Genomic DNA, 19355 nt, shown 5'->3' with positions numbered 1-19355 from the left:
CCATACTTACATGGATGGGAAGAGCAATAGCCTGTTTTCATGATCTGTGAGGAGAGTAGTATATTTGCTGCAATAAATAAAACGGGTCAATATTACTGGGAGAAAATTAACTGGCCTGTTTATCACATATGACAACATGATGAACCTAAAACCTAATCAAATGGAGAAGCTTGGAGGCAATCAAAACAGTGCATCATTTTACACACAAGATCATACCTACATATCTACAGACACAGATGTAATGATATTTATCATATTTGGAATATTTTCACTAAAGGAGCTTTAATCACATTCTTCATATGTTAAAATATGAAAACTTTCTTGATTCTTCTTTTTAAATGCCTTTTCAAAGGTGGAAGGGTGTTCTAAGGACACCGAAGTCAACAAAGTTAAGTAATGAAACAGGTTATAAAATAAATAAGCAAGGATGAAACTAGAACCCAGTCTACCTAACTCCCAACCATATCTAAATGAGTATCACATTTAAATTTACATTTAAATGAATATCACAATGAGAACCACATGGTAATTCATCTAATTCATTATTATTTATGTATCTTTTTCTTCCCCTAGTTAATAAGCATTTTCTTTGGTTCTGCCCCTTACCAGAACTCAAGTTGGTTAATAAGGTCCACTTTCAGAATTTAGATCAGTGAAAAATCTCCAGAGAACATAAAAATTCAAAATAAAGTTTCAAAAATGAGTGAGAGAAACCAGAAGCAATGATACCCCAGGAGCAATGGACACACCCACTATCCAGATCGTGATTTCTAAGTACCATTCTCCACCAAAAGGAATCAGTACTCCCAGGAGAAGCGACATAGCTCATTCCACAGCCTGAGTTGGGAAATACAGGGTGAACCTGGAAATCTTATTGAATCAGAAAATAAGGAAACACTCAAAGAATGATGGGGACATGTCCAAAGAGAATACAAGCCAGATCAAAGGAGCTAACACTGGCCAAATCAAAGAAGTTTTGAACATAAAAATAATCGCAGTAAAGAATTATAACTCCCTGGGGGAAAAAAAAAAAAAAGAAATCCTTGAGTCCATACAGTAAAACGCTAACTAACAAACAGATGAGAAATGATGACGCTAAAAAAGTCATCAAAAACATCTACAGCTGGTGGGTTGTTAGGAAATTTACAATGAAATATTTGATGATGGTCATGACATCTCCAACTTACTTTTGAATAGTTTTAACGTGTTTATGTATATGTGTATTTTAAAACAAATAAGGCAAAATGTAAATACTCAGTGAGTTAAAATAGAGAGTACATGAGAGCTCCTTGTCCTTCCTATTTTTATAACTTTTATATAATTTTTGAAATTATATAAAAATAAAAAATCCCCCCCCCCAAATGAATTCCATTTAGTTCTCTTTGGCAAAATATTGTTCTGAAAGCCACTATCATAAGGACATGCCGTATAACATGAACTGGCAAGACAGCCTCTGGAGATTTTGTTATAAGACCTTAGTCCAAAGTTCTTGTTGTTTAAACTATGAAACATTCACACACTGTTTCAGCAAATATAAGCAAGATCCCAGTTTTCACCCCATAAGCAGGATGACAAAGAAAACTGGAGATGACAAGTGCACAGGCTGGAGCGAAGCCATCGAGGGTGTGTCAGTTATGAGATGTCAGCTCACAGGGCTACTTTCCTTTGTCTCCATGGCCATGGCTCAAAACCCATTGCTAAAGAGGCACAGGCAAGCATTCAGAACAAAGCTCCTTTTTCTTTTCTTTAAAGATCAATTGTTTATTTCGAAATTAAACAGTAGGGAAAGACACAGAACAATTTGACCAGTGAAATCCGAAACTTTTTTCAATAAAACTTTTTCATTAGTTTTTGACACCTTTCTTAAATTTAGGAAGGAAAGCCAAATGTTTCCCTATTTCAATGTAGATATGGGTGCACCGTTCTCAGGTTCTTCTGTGTCTGGGAAGGAGGAAACAGTTCCACCCGTCAGATAGGCAGTGTGTGCATATCACAGTACTCACTCATCATAACACTCCAAACCTGAAACTCCTGTATTTGACACAATATGAAATTCTTCAGGAATCAAAGTGTCTGTTAGTTTCTTTGGCTTAAAAAGAAAGATGGACAAGAACGAAAACATTAGTAAATGAAAAAAACCGAATTGCATAAATCAACACTCCTATCCCAAAGGGATACTATTTATTAAGTTAAGCGATTTTGATTACAGAGAGAACAGTATCAGTAACTAATATGGATCATGGCAAGTAGTAAAAAACTGTTAGCAGAACACACATTAAAAAAATAACCATAAATTAAAGAGCCTTGATTTTAGTATTATTTACACATGTCCCTACATTCAGTAACCCACTGACTCTAAAATTCACCTTAGCAATATGCCAAAAATAAGAATTCTACAGCCTTAAACAGTAAATTAAAAAAAAAAAATCCAGTCTCCTATACTGTATTTTCTAGATTTCTGTAACTATAGTTATAGAGTTATCCACTTAGATAAATAAGGTATTCTAGATCTTTTCACACTAAATATCCTTTCCTAGAAATAATTAGAAAGTGCTACAAAACTAATAAGCAATACAGTTATAGTACAACATTGCTTTATATTTTAAGGAAATGATTTTTTTTAAGTACAGAAAGAGGAAATTATTTGTCAAATACTCTATTTACCTTATGAGGCACAATGACACCATCATTTGACTGTAATGAACGGTCCAAACGTGGGGGACAAAGCGAACTCTCCCTAGTCTCTCCTTTAACATATTTAACATCATACAGAAAAGAAATATCCCTAAAAAATAAGAAAAATATATTCACAAAATAAATTCTCTGTCTGGCTACTGGATAAGAGTAGGTAAGGTCCTTCTAGTGCATGAAAAGGGGCACAGAACCAGTCTCCTGTCCTCATACGTCACTAAGACAGCTGAGGTATTAGACATGAACCACCCCCACCCCCATCCCACTCTTCCTCTTCTCCACCTCACATTTCTCATTCACTTCACAAATTCTTTCCCCTCCTTCAACTTCAGGCTAAGATACATTCTCTTCCCCAGGGTTATTTCCTCCATTGATGTCCTTGATTTCATCCTTAGCCACATCCTTTGGGATCTCATTCCATCAGTCTGCTTTCTGTGTGTCTCCCCTTCTCTTGGAATATAACTTTGGTCTATAACTCAAGTCTCTTCCCCTTCTAAAAATCTTCCCTTGACCATGCACTGCTGTCATGTTATCACGACCTATTTATTGATCAATGGATCTCTCACTCTGTTAAACATCAGATTCCTTGAAATTTCCTTGCAATCTTGATTTCCATCTCCATCTCTTTGAAACCACTCTAAAAAGCTGATGACTTTCCACTGCTAAGTCATCAGTTCTTCCCTTCCACTGTTTCCCTGTAATATTTCCCAGGGTTGATCATCTCTCTTTTTAAAAACACTCTCCTTTCCTCTATCCTCTGTGCTATTGGATTCTCCTTGTTCTTTTGCCGTTAACTACTCCTTCTTGGACTTCTCTATGACCTCCCGCCTACTAAAGGGAAATGTTCTGCAACATTCTGACCTCATCCCTCTGTCTTCTTTCCCTATGCTTTCTCTCTAAGCAATGCCATCAAATCTCACCTTATCACATTTGTTACCTCTCTCAATATATACCACTGGATAATTCTCGCTCCATTCTAACTTTTCACCCTCCTATCCTCACTGTCAGGAAGTACCACCACTCCATTCATCAAAATCTCAGCATATATAGTTGATTCCTTCCCATCCATTGCCCTAATTTCCATATATCACTAACACTCATTAATTTTACAGTCACCCTCATTATCACTCTAGTATTTGATCCTATTGTCTCTTGCCAATGCCAAATCACTAGTCCAAGCTGTCCATACTTTTTAATGTGGATTCTCAAGTCTCTCTAGTATATTCTACACACTTCTTCCAGATTCATCGTCCTATAGCACAGTTATAATCATGTCACTTACTGCACGTGATTTTCACATGTCTCTGTCCCTCCAATTATAATTGGTATAGCCATTATGAAAAATAGTATGGAGCTTCCTTTAAAAAATAAACAACAGAACTACCATATGATCTACCAACCCCACTTCTGGGTTTATATCCAAAGGAAAATAACCTGGTTCTTGACAAGATATCTACACTTCCATGTTCACTGCTGCATTATTCACAATAGCCTACATATGGAAACAACTTGAAAGTCCATTAGCGAATGAATGAAGAAATGTACACGTACACACACACACACACACACACACACACACACTGAAATGTTATTCAGCCTTTAAAAAGGAAATCCTGTGCTGACATGACAGCTCAGAGCCTAGAGCCTTCTTCGGATTCTGTGTCTCCCTCTCTCTCTGCCCCTCCCCCACTTGTTCTCTCTCTCTCTCTCTCTCTCTCTCTCTCTCTCTCTCTCTCTCTCTCTCTCTCTCTTTCAAAAATAAATAAAACATTTAAATAAATAAACATTTAAATAAATAAATAAAAATAAAAAGGAAATCCTGCCATTTGTGATAGCATGGGTGAAGCTGGAGAACATTATGCCAAGTGAAATAAGCCAGACAAAACAAATACTGTATGATTTCATTCATATGTCAAATGAGGGTATAAAGGGAGGGGGAGAAATGAGGAGATGTTGGTCAAAAAGTACAAAGTTTCAGTTATGCAAGATGAATGAGTTCTGGAGATCTAATGTACAGCATGGTGATGTTAATTAGCAATACTCTATTGTGCATTTGAAATGTGCTAATATATCTTAAATTTAATCTTCTTACCACACACACATAAATGCTAACTATATAGAGGTGACAGATAAGTTATTTAGCTTGATGGTGATCTTTTCACAATGTATACATTTATTAAAACATCAAATTGTACACCTTAAATATACACAATTTTTGTGCCAAAGATATCTCAATAGAGTTGTTTTTTCAGAAAGATGCTCTCAGGATGATGGGACATTAGTCATTATTACACCAGTAACTGCCAGAGATTGGCCAATACAACTTTGTTAGCTAAAAACAATGAATGGTTCATATATATACACATATACATCTTTTGAAGGGAAATATTGGTTTGGTAAATGTCATTCAAATTTTCTAAGAGTAATTTTAGGAGGCTTTATATTTCTATTAAATTATTGGTTATCTTTATTTTTAGAGGAAACATTTGGTCTATTTGTTGGAATATAACTTTTCATTAAAAAATAGAGATATGTTTTATTTCTCATAAAACTCTTGTGGAAAATCACCTGCTTCCACTCTTCTGGAAAACCTATTTTTATTTAGAAAAAAGGCAAAAAACAAAAACAACTTTGATTCTGAGCCACAATATAAAAACTGGGTCCCCCAGATTATCAAACTAAATTCATCCTTCAAATATTTTCTTCAAATCATCACTGGTTATGTTCATAAATAAGCACATTTTTTATCTGAAGTTGTCAGGGAATGAGGTATTTCAGAGATAGTGATTTTCCAAATCCCTGCGGTATGCTTTTTGAAAAACATTAAGTCTTTCTAAAATGTACTTAAAACTCTGTGGCTTTCTTGAACACAATATGTGTAACTCAATATAATCTTTTCTTGACGATTCAGGTAATGACTTCTTAAGCTAGAAGTGTCTTGAGGACAGTCTGGTTATGTTTCTGAAACCTAGGTCAGTACCGGAATATGGCAGGCACTGATGTTGGGGGTTGGGGGGGGGGGGTGGTGGGGAGGATACCCTCTTCGGATTGGAAGGGTTGGAAAGCACTTTCCCAGACACCCCTGCAGCCAGGGTTCTGGGCATGAATTAAGCTCCATAAGTAGAGCTCACTTCGGCAGCACATATACTAAAATTGGGACAATACAGAGAAGATTAGCATGACCCCTGTGCAATGATGCCATGCAAATTCATGAAGCATTCTGTATTTAAAAATAAATAAGTTCCACAGTAGATGCACTTTTGCAAGATTTTAGAAGTAGAAGTGAGACAGAAGCCATTTTCTTGTCATGCTTTTAGTGGATTTTGCCAGCAACACCATGGAAAAGTGGTTTTCCTGAAGCAACATGCCAGAATCCACTCCCCAGCTACCCAGATCCAGAGGGGCAGTACAGTGACAGCAGTAACAGCTTTATGATTTCAGCTTCCTGATTCTTGGATCACAGTTAAGAGGACTTTTTTTTGTTTATTATTGCAGTATCATTCACATACCATAAAATTCACCTTTTTAAAGAGTACAATTTACAAGTTTTTAGTTTATTCACAAGTTTTTCCTATATTCACAATTTACAAGTTGTAATATATTCATTAAGTTGCATAACGACCACCAGAATCTAGTTCTAGACTATTTTTATCATCTCCCAAAAAAATCCTTACCCACTAGCAATAATTCCCCACTCTCCTCCCCAGCCTCACCCCCAGCAACCAGTTATCTAATTTTCTCTCTACGGATTTGCCTATCCTGGACATTTCATAGAAACAGAAACACACGTGTGCCCTTTTATGACTGGCTTCCTTCACGTAGCGTGTTTTCAAGGTTCGTCAATGTTGTAGCTCGTATCAGTACTACATTCCTTTTTATGGCTGAATAATATTCTATGGTAGATGACATTTTATTTTTTCAGCAATTGATGGACAGTTGGTTTGTTTCCACGTTTTGGCTGCACGAATAATACTGCCATGAACACTCATGCAAGTTTTTGTGCAGACATATCTTGTCAATTCTCTTGGGTACACAGCTAGGAGTGGAATTGCTGGGTCATATGAGGGGCCTATGTTTACATTTTTTGAGGAACTGCCAAACTGTTTTCCAAAGAGGCTGCTCCATTTTACATTTCCACCAGCAACGTCTGACACTTTCAACGTCTCTGCATCCTCATAAATGCCCGTTATCGTCTGCTTTTTGACTATGGTCATCCTACCAGGTGTGAAATAGCATCTCTTCGTGGTTTGATTTGCATTTCCTTATGGCTAATGATGTTGAGCATCTTTTCATGTGCATATTGGCTCGTTTTATCTTCTTTGGACAAATGTCTGTTCAAGGGGGCAGACACTTTTTTTTTTTAATTTGAGAGAGAGAGAGCATGCATGAGTAGGTGAGAGGGGCAGAGAGAGGGAGAGAATCTCAAGCAGTCTCCACACTCACATTGAGCCTGATGTAGGGCTCGATTCCACCACCCTGGGATCATGACCGGAACTAAAATCAAGAATCAGATGCTTAACTGACAGGGGCCCCAAGGGGCCCTCTTCTCGCAGCCTTGGAGGTCAGTAGCCTGCACCAGGGGTGAATTCCATTCTGTTCTGAGCCTTATTCCCAAAAGTAGTGCTTCACACCTGCTCCTTTAGCCCTTCCAACCATTTTGTAAATAGTTGATTTGCTGCCTAAAATAGGTTTTATTTTCTGCCCTGAACTCTGACTGATAAAGCTGTTGAAAAATATTACTCAGAGGCTATTTGCTGGGTTGTTTTCTATTTTACTGCTGTGCTCTAAATATTTAAGGTTGCTAGACAAGCTTTCTCATGTCATACATGTATACATGTACAAGCTTTCTCATGTCATACGTGCATACATGTACTAGGTTTCTACTGGTGCCGTAATGAATCACCACAAACTTAGCGGCTTGAACAACACAGGTTTATTATCTTACAGTCTGTGGGTCAGAAGTGCAACATGGGTCTCACGGGGTAAAATCAAGGTGCCTGCAGGGCTGCACTCCTTTCTGGATGCTCTAGGGGAAGACCCATTTCCACGTCCACTGGAGTTAACTCAAATTTCTTCCAGTACTAGGACCGAGGTCCCTGCTTCCTGGAAAGTTGGCAGCTGAGGGCCATACCCAGCTTCTAGAGGCCGACAGCAATTCTTAGCTTGTATCCTCCCCTCCTCCATCTGCAAAGCCAGCAATCGTAGGCTGAATCCCTTCCCTCTCGCACTTGGAATCTGTCCTCCTTCCACCTCATCTCTCCAACCACTCAACTTCCTTCTTTCTCCACTCTGAAGACTGAGGCAATTAGATTGGGCCATCCCAAGAATCCAGGTAATCTCTCCACCGCAAAGTCCTTAACCTCAATCACATCTGCAGAGTTTCTTTTGCTATGTAAGGTATGCACTCAGGTCCGGAGCTACAGTGAGAACATCTGGGGGAAGGCCATTATCCTTTTTACTACAGTGAAGATCTTCATGGTTTAAAACTTCCAAGTCAGAAGCCATTTGACATTAGAACTTTAATGTTGGGTTATTGCCACATTCAGATATAGCTTATTATTTTTTTCAAAGTACTTCAAACATCTCGTAACTACCAATTATTACTACTAATAATTACAACCATGATCTGAAGGTATAAAGTACAGATATTTTGACACTAAAGCCCCAGGACATAAAAGTTAATAGCCCAAGTTCCTGCCACTTTTTCTAGCACTGAGACATAGCTGGGTAATAACAGCTTATATTTACCGGCAGCTGGCTGGTTCAGTTGGTGGAGCATGCAACCCCTGACCTCAGGGTCGTGAGTTCAAGCCCCATGTTGGGTGTAGAGCTTGATAGCTAGCTAGCTAGCTAGACAGCATTGTCCATTATCCCCTTTATAATACCTTCTTTTACAATATCCCTGGGAAGCACACAAAATGGAGTAAGTCCATTATTCTCTTTCTACAAATGAGCAAATGGAACTCAGACTAAATAACCTACGCAACATTTCTTTCAGATGAAGCGGTCTCATGAGGGGCATACAACTGATAAATGGACCAGGCAGAGAAAATGAGCAGGTCGCAATCCTCCCAGGGAAAATGGTGACATTTAGAATATTTTTAGGAATGGTATAAAAACAACAAATAGTGCTTGCTGGTTTGATCTGAAACAGTGTAAAAGTTAAGCTTTCACTTTGAGGAAAACCAGGGAGTAAGCACTTGCTTTTCAAGGTTTTCATGAAGCTATGCTACCTCACTCTTCTTAAATGAACAGGCGAAGAGGCCCTAAAGGCACTCTATCAGATCTGGTCTCTTTTACTAGGGGACGACAAGGGACAGAAGAGTGAGGACAAGTACAGAAAGGCATGCAAAAGCAAATCTAAACAAACCAAAAGTAGGTAGAGATAATAACCAGACACACAGAAGGATGGTCCTGTACCTTCTTCAGATTGTATTCTGCTTCATCAAATATACTGCAGTGCAGGCTTTAAACTTAAAATCTTTGATTCTATGATTTTTCCAACTGTGATGCCCCCAAAGAAATGAGATAAAATGAGAAAATGATTCAATTCATCTGCATCTGCCTCTTTACCTTCCAGCACCCGTTAGGGAAACGGGATGGTCAATCAGGTACTTGAACTTAGTTCTTCGAATAGGGTGATGCCAGACTTGGTCAGTCGGACGCGGAAGAGTGCCCTGGGGATAAAAAAAAGCAAATATATGAATACACAGCAGAGGGCGCTGTAGTCAAATGAAATCAATCCTTAATCCTTTCCAAGGTTTACGTTAAGGGCAGTTGGATAGTCTGAGGAGAAAAAGAATTCTCATTCAATACTGTGGAGGAAAAGTGAAACTAAGACAATTCCAAAGTGAAAGGAAAATATCAAGACTAAGAGTAGTAATGCTCGCTTAGGTAAATCACATTTAAAAAAGCATTTCCTTGGCAACACTGGTACAAACGATTTTAGTTTTCAAACTAGGAAATTAATTTTAAAGTATTTTGAAAGACAATCAAGAATAACGTAGTGCTAAAAAAAGAAACAACAGGCCCAAAATGGAGTAAGATGTGCTAAGCCCCACATCAGCAAACCAACATTTCCGTAACATCTTACCTAACCGCAGTTCTGGCACCTCCCAAAGGGGCGTTTTCAGCCCATCAGCTGGAAGTTCCTGATCAGCACGAGTGAGGTAATCAGCCTGATAGGCTCCCACCCTTCCCCCAGGGGGAAGATGACCTTGCCTGAAATAATCCTTTCTTTTGTTAATGACTTCCTTGTCCCTGACCCCTTCTACCAGTAAAAGCCCTCTATTCTGTACAGTTCCTCAGAACTCCTTTCCACTTCCCATATGGGATGCTGCCTGATTCATGAATTGCTGAAGAAAGCCAATTAGGTCTTCAAATTTACTCGGTTGAATTTTGGTTTTCAACAATAACACGCTCAATAAATACTTAATGAGCTGGATACCAAGAAGACATGTGTTCCCAAGTACTCGATGTATGTGTATGTTCACCTTTGGGGTTTTAGTCTTCTTAGGAGGCAGGAAGTTTTCAGGACAAGGACCAGCATTGGCTGCAGAGGCCAGAGAAAGAAGAACTTCCTCAGGGATGAACTCATTCTGAAGGGATGAAGGAAGGGGTTTTGAACGATCCACCATAGTTTTTTTCTCCTTTAGTTCAGGCAGTCCTAAGAAAGTAATGGGAAAGAAAAACCTGCTGTAGTTTTTTGTAGATTTAGTTCGGAGGTTCCCACGCTGCCTCAATACCATCTGTATATTTCCAACAGAGAAAACACTGCTTCTAGCTGCCAGAAACACAACGATATTTTCAACACTGAACATCATCTTGTCAAGGGGAAAAAAAAAATTGCCTGCCCCCCTCACTTTTACACCACACACAGCTTCAAAAACTGATGCACAATTATTCCACATTCCAAATTGAAAATTAAACTCACTTCACTTGCTCAATGAAACGGGATAGTCTTAAAATGATGGAAATGTCTACTTCCCCTTCGATGTGAGAATGACAGATCTCTCCTCAAAACTGTCAAATTATTGAGTAATTATTTCTGTGTAAAGTCAAAGGTGAGAATAACCGACATTAAATTGGGGCATTTGTAGAGTGGAAGGGATCAGAATCGGGTTTAAGAGGAAAAGCAGGATTAGGACTGTTGGCAATGAAGAGTGGAATCATCTGAGAAAATTGGCCGAGCAGGAACAGTACGAACGTTCCATTCAGCCTGACTAGGGCAGAGGGATTGTGAAGATGGGGAATGGGAGGGGATAAATAGGAAAAGGCTTCCTATGAAGTCAGTCAAGGAGGGTTGGGCTGTCACTCTTAACAGATCTGCATCCCTCACAAAGTATGGCTTCTGTTAATTTCTACAAGGAGGTCACACCTTCCTGGTTCACCAACAAAACTTCTCAAGTTCACATGACTAAATCTCTTTATCTCTTGAACGTTTGAAAAGGAGTTAGAATATCACAACAGGAAAAAAAAAATGCTGGGTAGGGCTTTAGCGAAATCTTCCCTAAAAACAAGATTAAAGTGTTGGAGGGAGTTTAGCATGGGAGTAGGAATGAGTCTAGCTGATTATTATTCTAGTACAGATCTGCATTATCTGTATATGAATGAAAATTCATAAATAAGGAATTCTTGTCTTTAGAATAATTACTAAAACCCGATACAAACTGGTTCCTTAAAGTCAGAGACCAGGTACCAAAAAAAATAGTTCCATGCAACTATTGGTACCTAAAATGGGTGAATTTAAAACAATATAAAACTGGGAGCCTGGGCAGCTCAGTTGGTTAAACGTCAGACTTGGGCTCAGGGCATCATCTCACAGCATGGGCATCGCTGCCTCATTGGGCATCGCTGCACACAGCCTGCTATGGATCCTTAGATCCCCCCCTCTCCCTGCCCCTCCCCCCTTGTGCTTGTTCACTCACTCTCTCTAAAAAATAAATAAATATAAAAAATTTTAAATAATAACACAATATAAAGCTCATCATCATTTGGGGCACCTGGGTGGCATAGTCAGTTAAGCGTGGGACTCTTGGTTTCTGCTTAGGTCATGATCTCCCAGTTTACTGGGTTTTAGCCCTGCATCAGGCTCTGTGCAGGCAGCGCAGAGCCTGCTTGGGATACTTTCTCTCCCTTCCCCACTTGTGCTGTTTCTCTCAAAATAAATAAATAAAACAAACAAAAAACTCAACATCTGAAAACAAAAATTAGTCTTTAGGTGGAGTAGTGAGGCAGGACTCTGACTCAAAAATACTATAAAAGGAATGTTTTTTTTTTTTTTTATTTTATTGAAACGAGTGAATTGGAAAATGCAACTAATTAAGGTAGCCTGGTATCTCAGATTCTGGAAAAAGGTGAATGGATTGTGGATTGTGAGTTCCGACTACGGCCATGATCACTGATGTCTGCGGGATCCATGAAGAACTTTACCTGTCTCTTCCTTGGATGCAGAGACTTTTAATTTTTTGCCCTCTGCCGTTGACACGGAGGTTAGCAATGTGGAGGGCGTTTTTGGAAGAGACATAATCAACAATGCCTCCTACCACTTTCTTTAGTAATTTGGAACGTCCCTCCAAAAAGCTAACTTAGAAACAAATCCTCGGCGTCCTGGGATTTGGCAGGTTTGCCACACTGTCCTGCAGACAAAAAAAAAGGGGGGGGGGGTCCCATTAAGTGCTTAAGAAAAATATGCAAAAATACGCATTTTAGAAAAATATGCAAAGATCAGAGTTTTGAGTCTTAAGATCAGAGTTTATAATACATGTGGCGTGGGTTTTCCTTCTTTGGGGAGACTTCTGGGTTCTCTCACATCACCTGACGCGACTGAAGCCTACGGGTGGGTCAGGGTCTGGGTCCAGGCCGGGAAGGGCACGCTCGGCCCACCCACCTACCACGGGCCCCACCCGAAGGGCGCCCCTCGGTCCAGGTGGGGAGCTCCGGTCCCCGGCCTCCCGACACGCAGCGTCCTTGAGCACGCCGCCTCCGCGGACTCCGGGCTGGGCAAGGGGCGCGCCCAGGCGGCAATGGACGTGATGGGAAACACGCACTTGGAGCCGGTACCTGTGAATTGTGTTTCCCGCCAGACATCTGGTCGCTTCGCCCTTTCCCGGAACGCCTGCGTGTTGTCATAGAAACCCAGGACCCCGAGCTTTCGCAACGCTCACTGGGGGCTGTCTTGGGCGGTGCCTGCGGAGCGGGGAGACAGCTAACAATCCCAACACTCGGGGATTCGGGGGTTTTCACCGCGGCATAGGTTCAGCAGCAACAGAATACAGAAATATTTAATCGGGCCGTTCTCACGGAGTGCGAAAGTGTCTAGATCCCGGTGCTTCCGCCCGCAGGTCGTCGCCAGTGCGCAGGCGCTAGCAGTGGCCGGGGTCGCTCTTCCCCTCCCCCGGGAAGGACCTCAGTGGCTCCCGACAGCAGGTATCGATGAGTTGGAGCCAGCGTCCCGTAAGAGATTTGTTTTTCCATCGATCTCTCCCACTTTTATGTTGTTTTGCATATTTTTCTAAAAGCCAAATTCAAGGAGAAATTAGGGAATCAAAAGCTCTGGGTCCCCAGCAGTTGAGGCTTCCTTGCCGATGCTGCCCCCTGGCCTTGACATCTCCAACAAGTCTTCCTTGGGCCCTTAAGCACAGCCCTCTGCCCCACCCCATAACCGACCCAGCACACTGAAAGCATTCTTAGGTCTAGGCTTGTTGAGGCTGGAGGCAGGGAAGGAGACTACACTTGAGGCGAAACCAACCCAAGTAACATCGTTGGGTCTTCTTAAAACCCTGTTCTCGGGGAACTGAGAGGAGGAACTGAGATCCCAGCCCCTTACCGCCCCCAAGGATCATTTTCTGTTAAGATGGAGCCTTAATGCTAAACAATGATGGCTGGAATCCCAGTGTCTGGATGACTCCAGTCTAGCAAATAAACTTTAAAAGGAAAGGGAATTTACCTTGTTCAACAGCCCCATTCCTTAGTACCAAGCACAGTACAAGCCCGGCCCAAACACCTTCAGTCCATGGTATTTGAAAATCAACTGGACCGTTCTACTGTCCTGTGCTGACGGATTTGGTTTTTGATGTTCAGGGTAATAGCAATGAAAAATATGAGCAAGTGTTGAAAATAAAAACAGCACAATCCCTGTGGTCCCTTCTAATTCTCCTAGGCAACCACCTTGGCTGTCTGAGCATTTTAGCCTTTAACCCTATCCCATCACCCTAGTTTTTCTCTAGATTTCCCAACAATTAAAATACACACATAGCACTCGTAGAGCACACATGAACTGGCAGTCACCAAAATCGGCTAAGGGCAGAAACAATGCAGAAGCAGGGGGACAGTAATTTTCCTGCAAATTGTATTTGTGTTTCTCCATCTTCATCGGTGTTGTGACTATACATTTCTAGTTTGGAACCATAAGAAGACTGAACTTCAGAGGCCCTAAAATTACAGCTCTCGGCTTATACAGTTTATCAAGCCTTTGGGTACTGGAAGAACAAAACAATTCATCTTACACATTCTTAACCTGTTTTTTTTTTTTTGTTTTTTTTTTTTTAAATCTCAGTAGGACATTGATAGAAGAGGTGAAGACCCGCAAACAGATTCAAGAGATACATAGAAGTATAATCCAGGGGCACCTAAGTGGTGCAGTGGGTTAAGCGTCCAACTCTTGATCTCAGCTCAGGTCCTATCAGGGCTCCTGGGATTGAGCCCCGCCTCGGGTTCTTGGCTGCCAGCCTGAAGCCTGCTTGGATTCTTTCTCCCTCTGTTTCTGTTCCTCCTCCATGCACTCGCTCTACAGCAAAGGTTAACTTCTCATTTTCTGTCCTGTGCAGGGGTGTGGTGATTACACAGGCTGTGTCCTGAGCAAAGTTGTAGAAGTGTATGGAGTAATAAGCACAAGAACAGATGAGAATTTAAGAACATCACAATTGGGGCGCCTGGGTGGCTCAGTCGGTCAAGCACCCGACTTGGGCTCAGGTCATGATCTGCCGGTTCATGGGTTCGAGCCCCGTGTCAGGCTCTGTGCTGACAGCTCAGAGCCTGGAGACTGCTTTGGATTGTGTCTCCCTTTCTCTCTGCTCCTCCCCCACTTTCACTCTGTCTCTCTCTCTCAAAAACAAACATAAAAAATTTAAAAAAAAATTACAGTAAGACCATAGCTATCGAAGAATACAGTTGCTACTCTTGGGAAATTCCTCTTGTAATTTTGAATGCTAGCAAGGGAACCTAAAGCGGACAAAGGTAAAGTATTATTGAGGTCTTTGATGGAAAATATCACGGCAAAGGGTGCCTGGGTGGCCCAGTCGGTTAAGTGTCTGACTCTTGGTTTCGGCACAGAGCACAATCTCATGGTTTCATGAGTTCGAGCCCCACATCAGGCTGTGCGCTGACAGTGCAGAGCCTGCTTGGAATTCTCTCTCTCTCACTCTCTCTGCCCTTCCCCCACTTGCTTCTCTGGCTCTCTGAAGGAAGGAAGGAAGGAAGGAAGGAAGGAAGGAAGGAAGGAAGGAAGGAAGGATGGATCACAGCAAAATCCAAGATGAGCAGCTAATAATTTTCCTAAATAGAAAACCTCACGATAGTAAAAATGTCAGCCCAAGGTAGAAGCAGGGCTAACTGAGCTGGCTGGCATCGGCTGACTTCGGTGGCAGCTTAACACCAACTCAGCAGGAGGGTCCTCCGGCTTCGAGTGGACGTGATCTCAGAACAGAACCAGTCAGTGTGATCACTAAACATGCCCTCAACTAGGAAAAGAAACTACAAACAGTGGGAGCGTGTTTGCACCCATCTCCTTTGTACCAATTCATTTTCTAAATGTGTGGGCAGGGATTGGACACCCACCTGCGGGCACTTACATGTCGCATGCATGGCTCCAGGAGGGAGTTTGAGTGGGAAGTAGGCCAGTGTTTGTACTTAATGTAAAGAACGAAGCTACCAATGAATGTTGTGAAAGAGATGTGAGGGAAAGAAATCAAGACGTTAGGAAAAGTACTGCCCAGCCAAGCACTTCTCAGGGGAAGCGGAACGTCAGCCGGTCTTAGTTCCATCATTCAATTCACTTAAGTACCCTCCTTCTGATTCCCCGTGGGTGTGCCTACAGGAAGAACTATGCTTTCGGCTTTGTTCACAAGCATTATCTTCAGTGCAGACCACAGTACCGGAACATGATTGATGCAGTCTAGAACAAACTCGTATTTCTCATCAGACCATAAAGTGGGCTTCTACAGAGCAAATTCAGTCAGCAACCGTGCTGGGCTGAGTATGCCCATCCATGTGTGATTTCTCGTGGTCCATGTACAAACCGGTATGCCAGTTTTATTCACCAGATCCATGACCATAGGTAGTTGAGTCCAAATGCAGGCTGAGCCTAAAAGGTCAGCACCCTCAACTTCGGTAAGTTCATCAAGGAAAACTACCACACTGTGGCTTCGCCCCTAGTGCCAATCAGTACTCACGTGGTCCAAGAAACAGGGCGGGAGGGGGACACCTAAGGGGGAAGGGACTTCCCCCTTCCCACTCCTCTGGTCCTGCAGAGGCAGGTGGGTAGAGCTAGACCATGGAAGACTAGAGAAATTCTTGGCTGTCCGCATGATAAATGCTTTTATGGAAAGAGTGTTGTGATATCCAATCCTGGTCGTAATAGGTTTCTATTAGGAGGAGATTCTTTGGAGGAAGGAAAGCAATGTCTCTCGCTTCAAAATCAGTTTCCCCAAGTCTTGTCTGAAAAGACACGCTTCTTGACCAACAGATTTTCCACCTCTCATTAGAAAACCAAGTCCATTTCTGCCCATTAGGGGAGGGGGTAGATGCATTTTCAGAAACAGCCATTCACAAGTTCTAAGAGGCCCAGAGCAAAAGGAATCAAGCAAGCAACAAGCAAAGACCACAATAAAGAGGAGGCTCCAAGTGTCACTGTCACAACTGGGCCTTGTTATTTATTAACCTGGCATCTGTAACCTGGCTCCTCCTCTATCATTCTGGATAAGAAAATTGTTCTTTGCCTTCTCTCTGGCTATCTTCAGCACATAAAGCTGCCTGACATGGAGATGAAAAACATTTATAATTATGAAATATGTAGATGATATGGAATAAACTTGGAAGTTACGGTGAAAACAACAGAGACTAGGTTTTCTCCAAATATATCTATTCCCCACACTCTTCAAATATGCAACAGGTTACCATTTTTGAACGTAGATTTTAAGTTAACATTAAGACAGTGCATACTAAAGAAAGTGATGGTACCGGTGATTCGACAACCAAGGAAGGGGACGAGGAGATGGGGCTCCTGAATCGGAAACTCAGAAAAAGAGTAAACACGACTGAATTAGAAAAGACCTTGGGGGGGCGCCCGGGTGGCTCAGTCGGTTGAGCGTCCGACTTCAGCCAGGTCACGATCTCGCGGTCTGTGAGTTCGAGCCCCGCGTCGGGCTCTGGGCTGATGGCTCAGAGCCTGGAGCCTGCTTCCGACTCTGTGTCTCCCTCTCTCTCTGCCCCTCCCCCATTCATGCTCTGTCTCTCTCTGTCTCAAAAATAAATAAACGCTAAAAAAAAAAATTAAAAAAAAAAAAAAAAGAAAGACCTTGGGTTCTCCATGACCCTTCCGCTGTGCTCAGAACACGACAGACAGATTTAAAGCACAAGCTGGACAGGTGGAGACCCAGGAAGGACAGAGTGCTGGCTGGCTGGGGCCTGAGCTCTCTCCTCTCACCCAAGAGTTGGCACATTCGCACATGGGAATTTGAATTGTATCCCTAATCGACTGGACGCACAGACTTCCTCCTGTTTCAGAATTATTTAAAACAATGTGAAAAGTACATCTGCCACTTTGTTAAAACATGACCACCACGAAGCACAGTGGAGTCTCTGCCAGCTTGAAAGCACGCCACCGGGATGGGCATCCTGACAGCAGAAATGGGAATGCAATGTTGTAATGTAGAAGCAAGAAGAAAGCATTTAGAAAGAAGGAATACAGAAGAGGCGATCTGGAATTAAAAAAAAACAAACAAACCATTACTTCTGAGATTAACCCTTTCTTTCTCTCAAGTCCAAATTAGCTGCTTAAAAGCCTTGATGGTTTATGGGGTCGCCTGGGTGGCTCGGTCAGTTTAGCATCCAACTCTTGATTTCAGCTCAGGTCATGATCTCAGGGTCATGAGATCGAGCCCTGCACTTTGGGCTCTGTGCTGGGCGTGGAACCTGTTAGTTCTCTCTCTCTCTCTCTCTCTCTCTCTCTCTCTCTCTCTCTCTCTCTCTGCTCCTCCCCCGCTTGCACGTGCTCTCTCAAAAAAAAAAGTCTTTATGCTTTACGCACACAAAAAATGGAAACTTTATTAAGAACTTTGTAGATTATATAGATTGTACAGCATTCCTACTAATGTAAAGCTGATCAATTTTATCATTCTTGATGTTCAAACAGAGCATTAAGTTATGGTGAGAAGAGCATTGGGGGGTGGCAAGCCGGAAGGCCTTTATTCTCCCTATTTCAACCAGAGTTGAAGCCGTGTTTTACCTCCTTCATAAACTGGGTTCCAACATTCTATTACCTGGTATACCGGATAGAAACTTTAGTGATGTTAGAAACTACTCAAATGCTTATGTGAGCTTTACTAATACTCATTTTATTCCTCAAAACCTTTATGTCCCAGTTTCTTCGGTTTCTGAGCCATAAACATAAAGCCTGGAGATAAGATATGTAAAGCAATGTCTAAGGCCTTTCTCGGATAGTATATATGCATACATATATAAACTGTCTTATATTAAACTACCTAAGTCACATAAAGTTTTGCACAAGATTAGTAAGCAAGCCCGTTACACATTATTAACAAAAGTATGAACTATGTCTTCCATTAAGAATTTTCCCTTCCAAGACGATAAGCATTCTTTACACTGGCAAAAGTAAGGCCTCATTAAGTGCCTTCCTCTCCATAAATTCTAAAATTTAACTATAAAATACACACATTAGTTCTAACACTTGACTGAAATACCTAGGTAAAAGCAGACATACTTTTCTTTTTAGCAGCTTACCCCTATGCTAAACAAGATAAAGATGAAAGTAATTTTGGAGGCGGAAACATGAGTGCCACTCAATCTTGTTCAATTCTTGTCGGTTCCATTTCGGGAGAGCTTATAAATCAGTCAAGGTATGACGGGGACTGACATCATCTCGAGTCTGTGTGAAAGCACATATTCTCGGGAGTGTGCAGCATTTGAAATATTCACATTTTTAAAAGATTCCAACAAGATAATAAGGATTCAGATTTAGACTTTACGGAGGGTAAGAGGATAACGAGGCCTTTTTTGGCCAGAACTAGTGCTCTGCAACAAACCTATGAGGTAGTTATCACCCCCATTTATAGATGAGGAAAACTGTGGCTCTGATAAATGAAGCAACTGTGCCCACTGTCACGCCGCTAGTAAGCATGGGGTTGTCTGCATCAAATGCCTGTGCACGCTTTTTTGCTGCACCCGTGATGCTCTGACTGGGTATTTTGGGTAGGAGAGAACAGGTGTACCAAAGAACAGGGCTCCAGCCAGCCATCCCAATCTCAACCAGAAGCAGCTATATTTTATCTGTTTTGCATGCTGGGCTTATGTGTAACAACTTACTTTTTTTAATGGTTTCATAATTAAAACAAATGCTACATCAGGCCTCTGGTTACCACAGTTGT

At 41.6% G+C, this 19355-nt stretch overlaps 1 protein-coding gene and 1 non-coding gene across 6 annotated transcripts in view; one reads left to right on the top strand and one right to left on the bottom strand.

Moving 5' to 3' along the window:
• Positions 1–14164, bottom strand: part of AXDND1 (axonemal dynein light chain domain containing 1) — an 83704-nt gene extending 69540 nt beyond the window's left edge. Inside the window, exons 1-8 of one of the 5 annotated variants that reach the window (XM_045048685.1) lie at positions 13640–14164; positions 12754–13204; positions 12124–12329; positions 10185–10357; positions 9265–9368; positions 2665–2785; positions 2004–2089; positions 11–67 (exon numbers count right to left, since the gene is read on the bottom strand). In XM_045048685.1, the coding sequence (XP_044904620.1) occupies positions 11–67; positions 2004–2089; positions 2665–2785; positions 9265–9368; positions 10185–10357; positions 12124–12217 (635 nt within the window). In that variant the 5' untranslated portion in view covers positions 12218–12329; positions 12754–13204; positions 13640–14164. Of the gene's footprint in view, positions 1–10; positions 68–2003; positions 2090–2664; positions 2786–9264; positions 9369–10184; positions 10358–12123; positions 12330–12584; positions 12710–12753; positions 13205–13639 lie in introns of those variants that run through there. The other 4 variants (XM_045048682.1, XM_045048686.1, XM_045048684.1 and 1 more) reach the window with 4 other exon arrangements.
• Positions 5815–5921, top strand: LOC111558483. The gene has a single exon (XR_002739384.2). It is a non-coding gene; the product is annotated as a U6 spliceosomal RNA (small nuclear RNA).
• Positions 14165–19355: the final 5191 nt, after the last annotated feature.

The sequence above is a fragment of the Felis catus genome, chromosome F1, assembly GCF_018350175.1.
Source record: "Felis catus isolate Fca126 chromosome F1, F.catus_Fca126_mat1.0, whole genome shotgun sequence".
In the NCBI taxonomy this organism is placed as follows: domain Eukaryota; kingdom Metazoa; phylum Chordata; class Mammalia; order Carnivora; family Felidae; genus Felis; species Felis catus.
The sequence above is the reverse complement of the archived record's forward strand: the minus strand, read 5'-3'. Positions and strand labels throughout refer to the sequence as shown.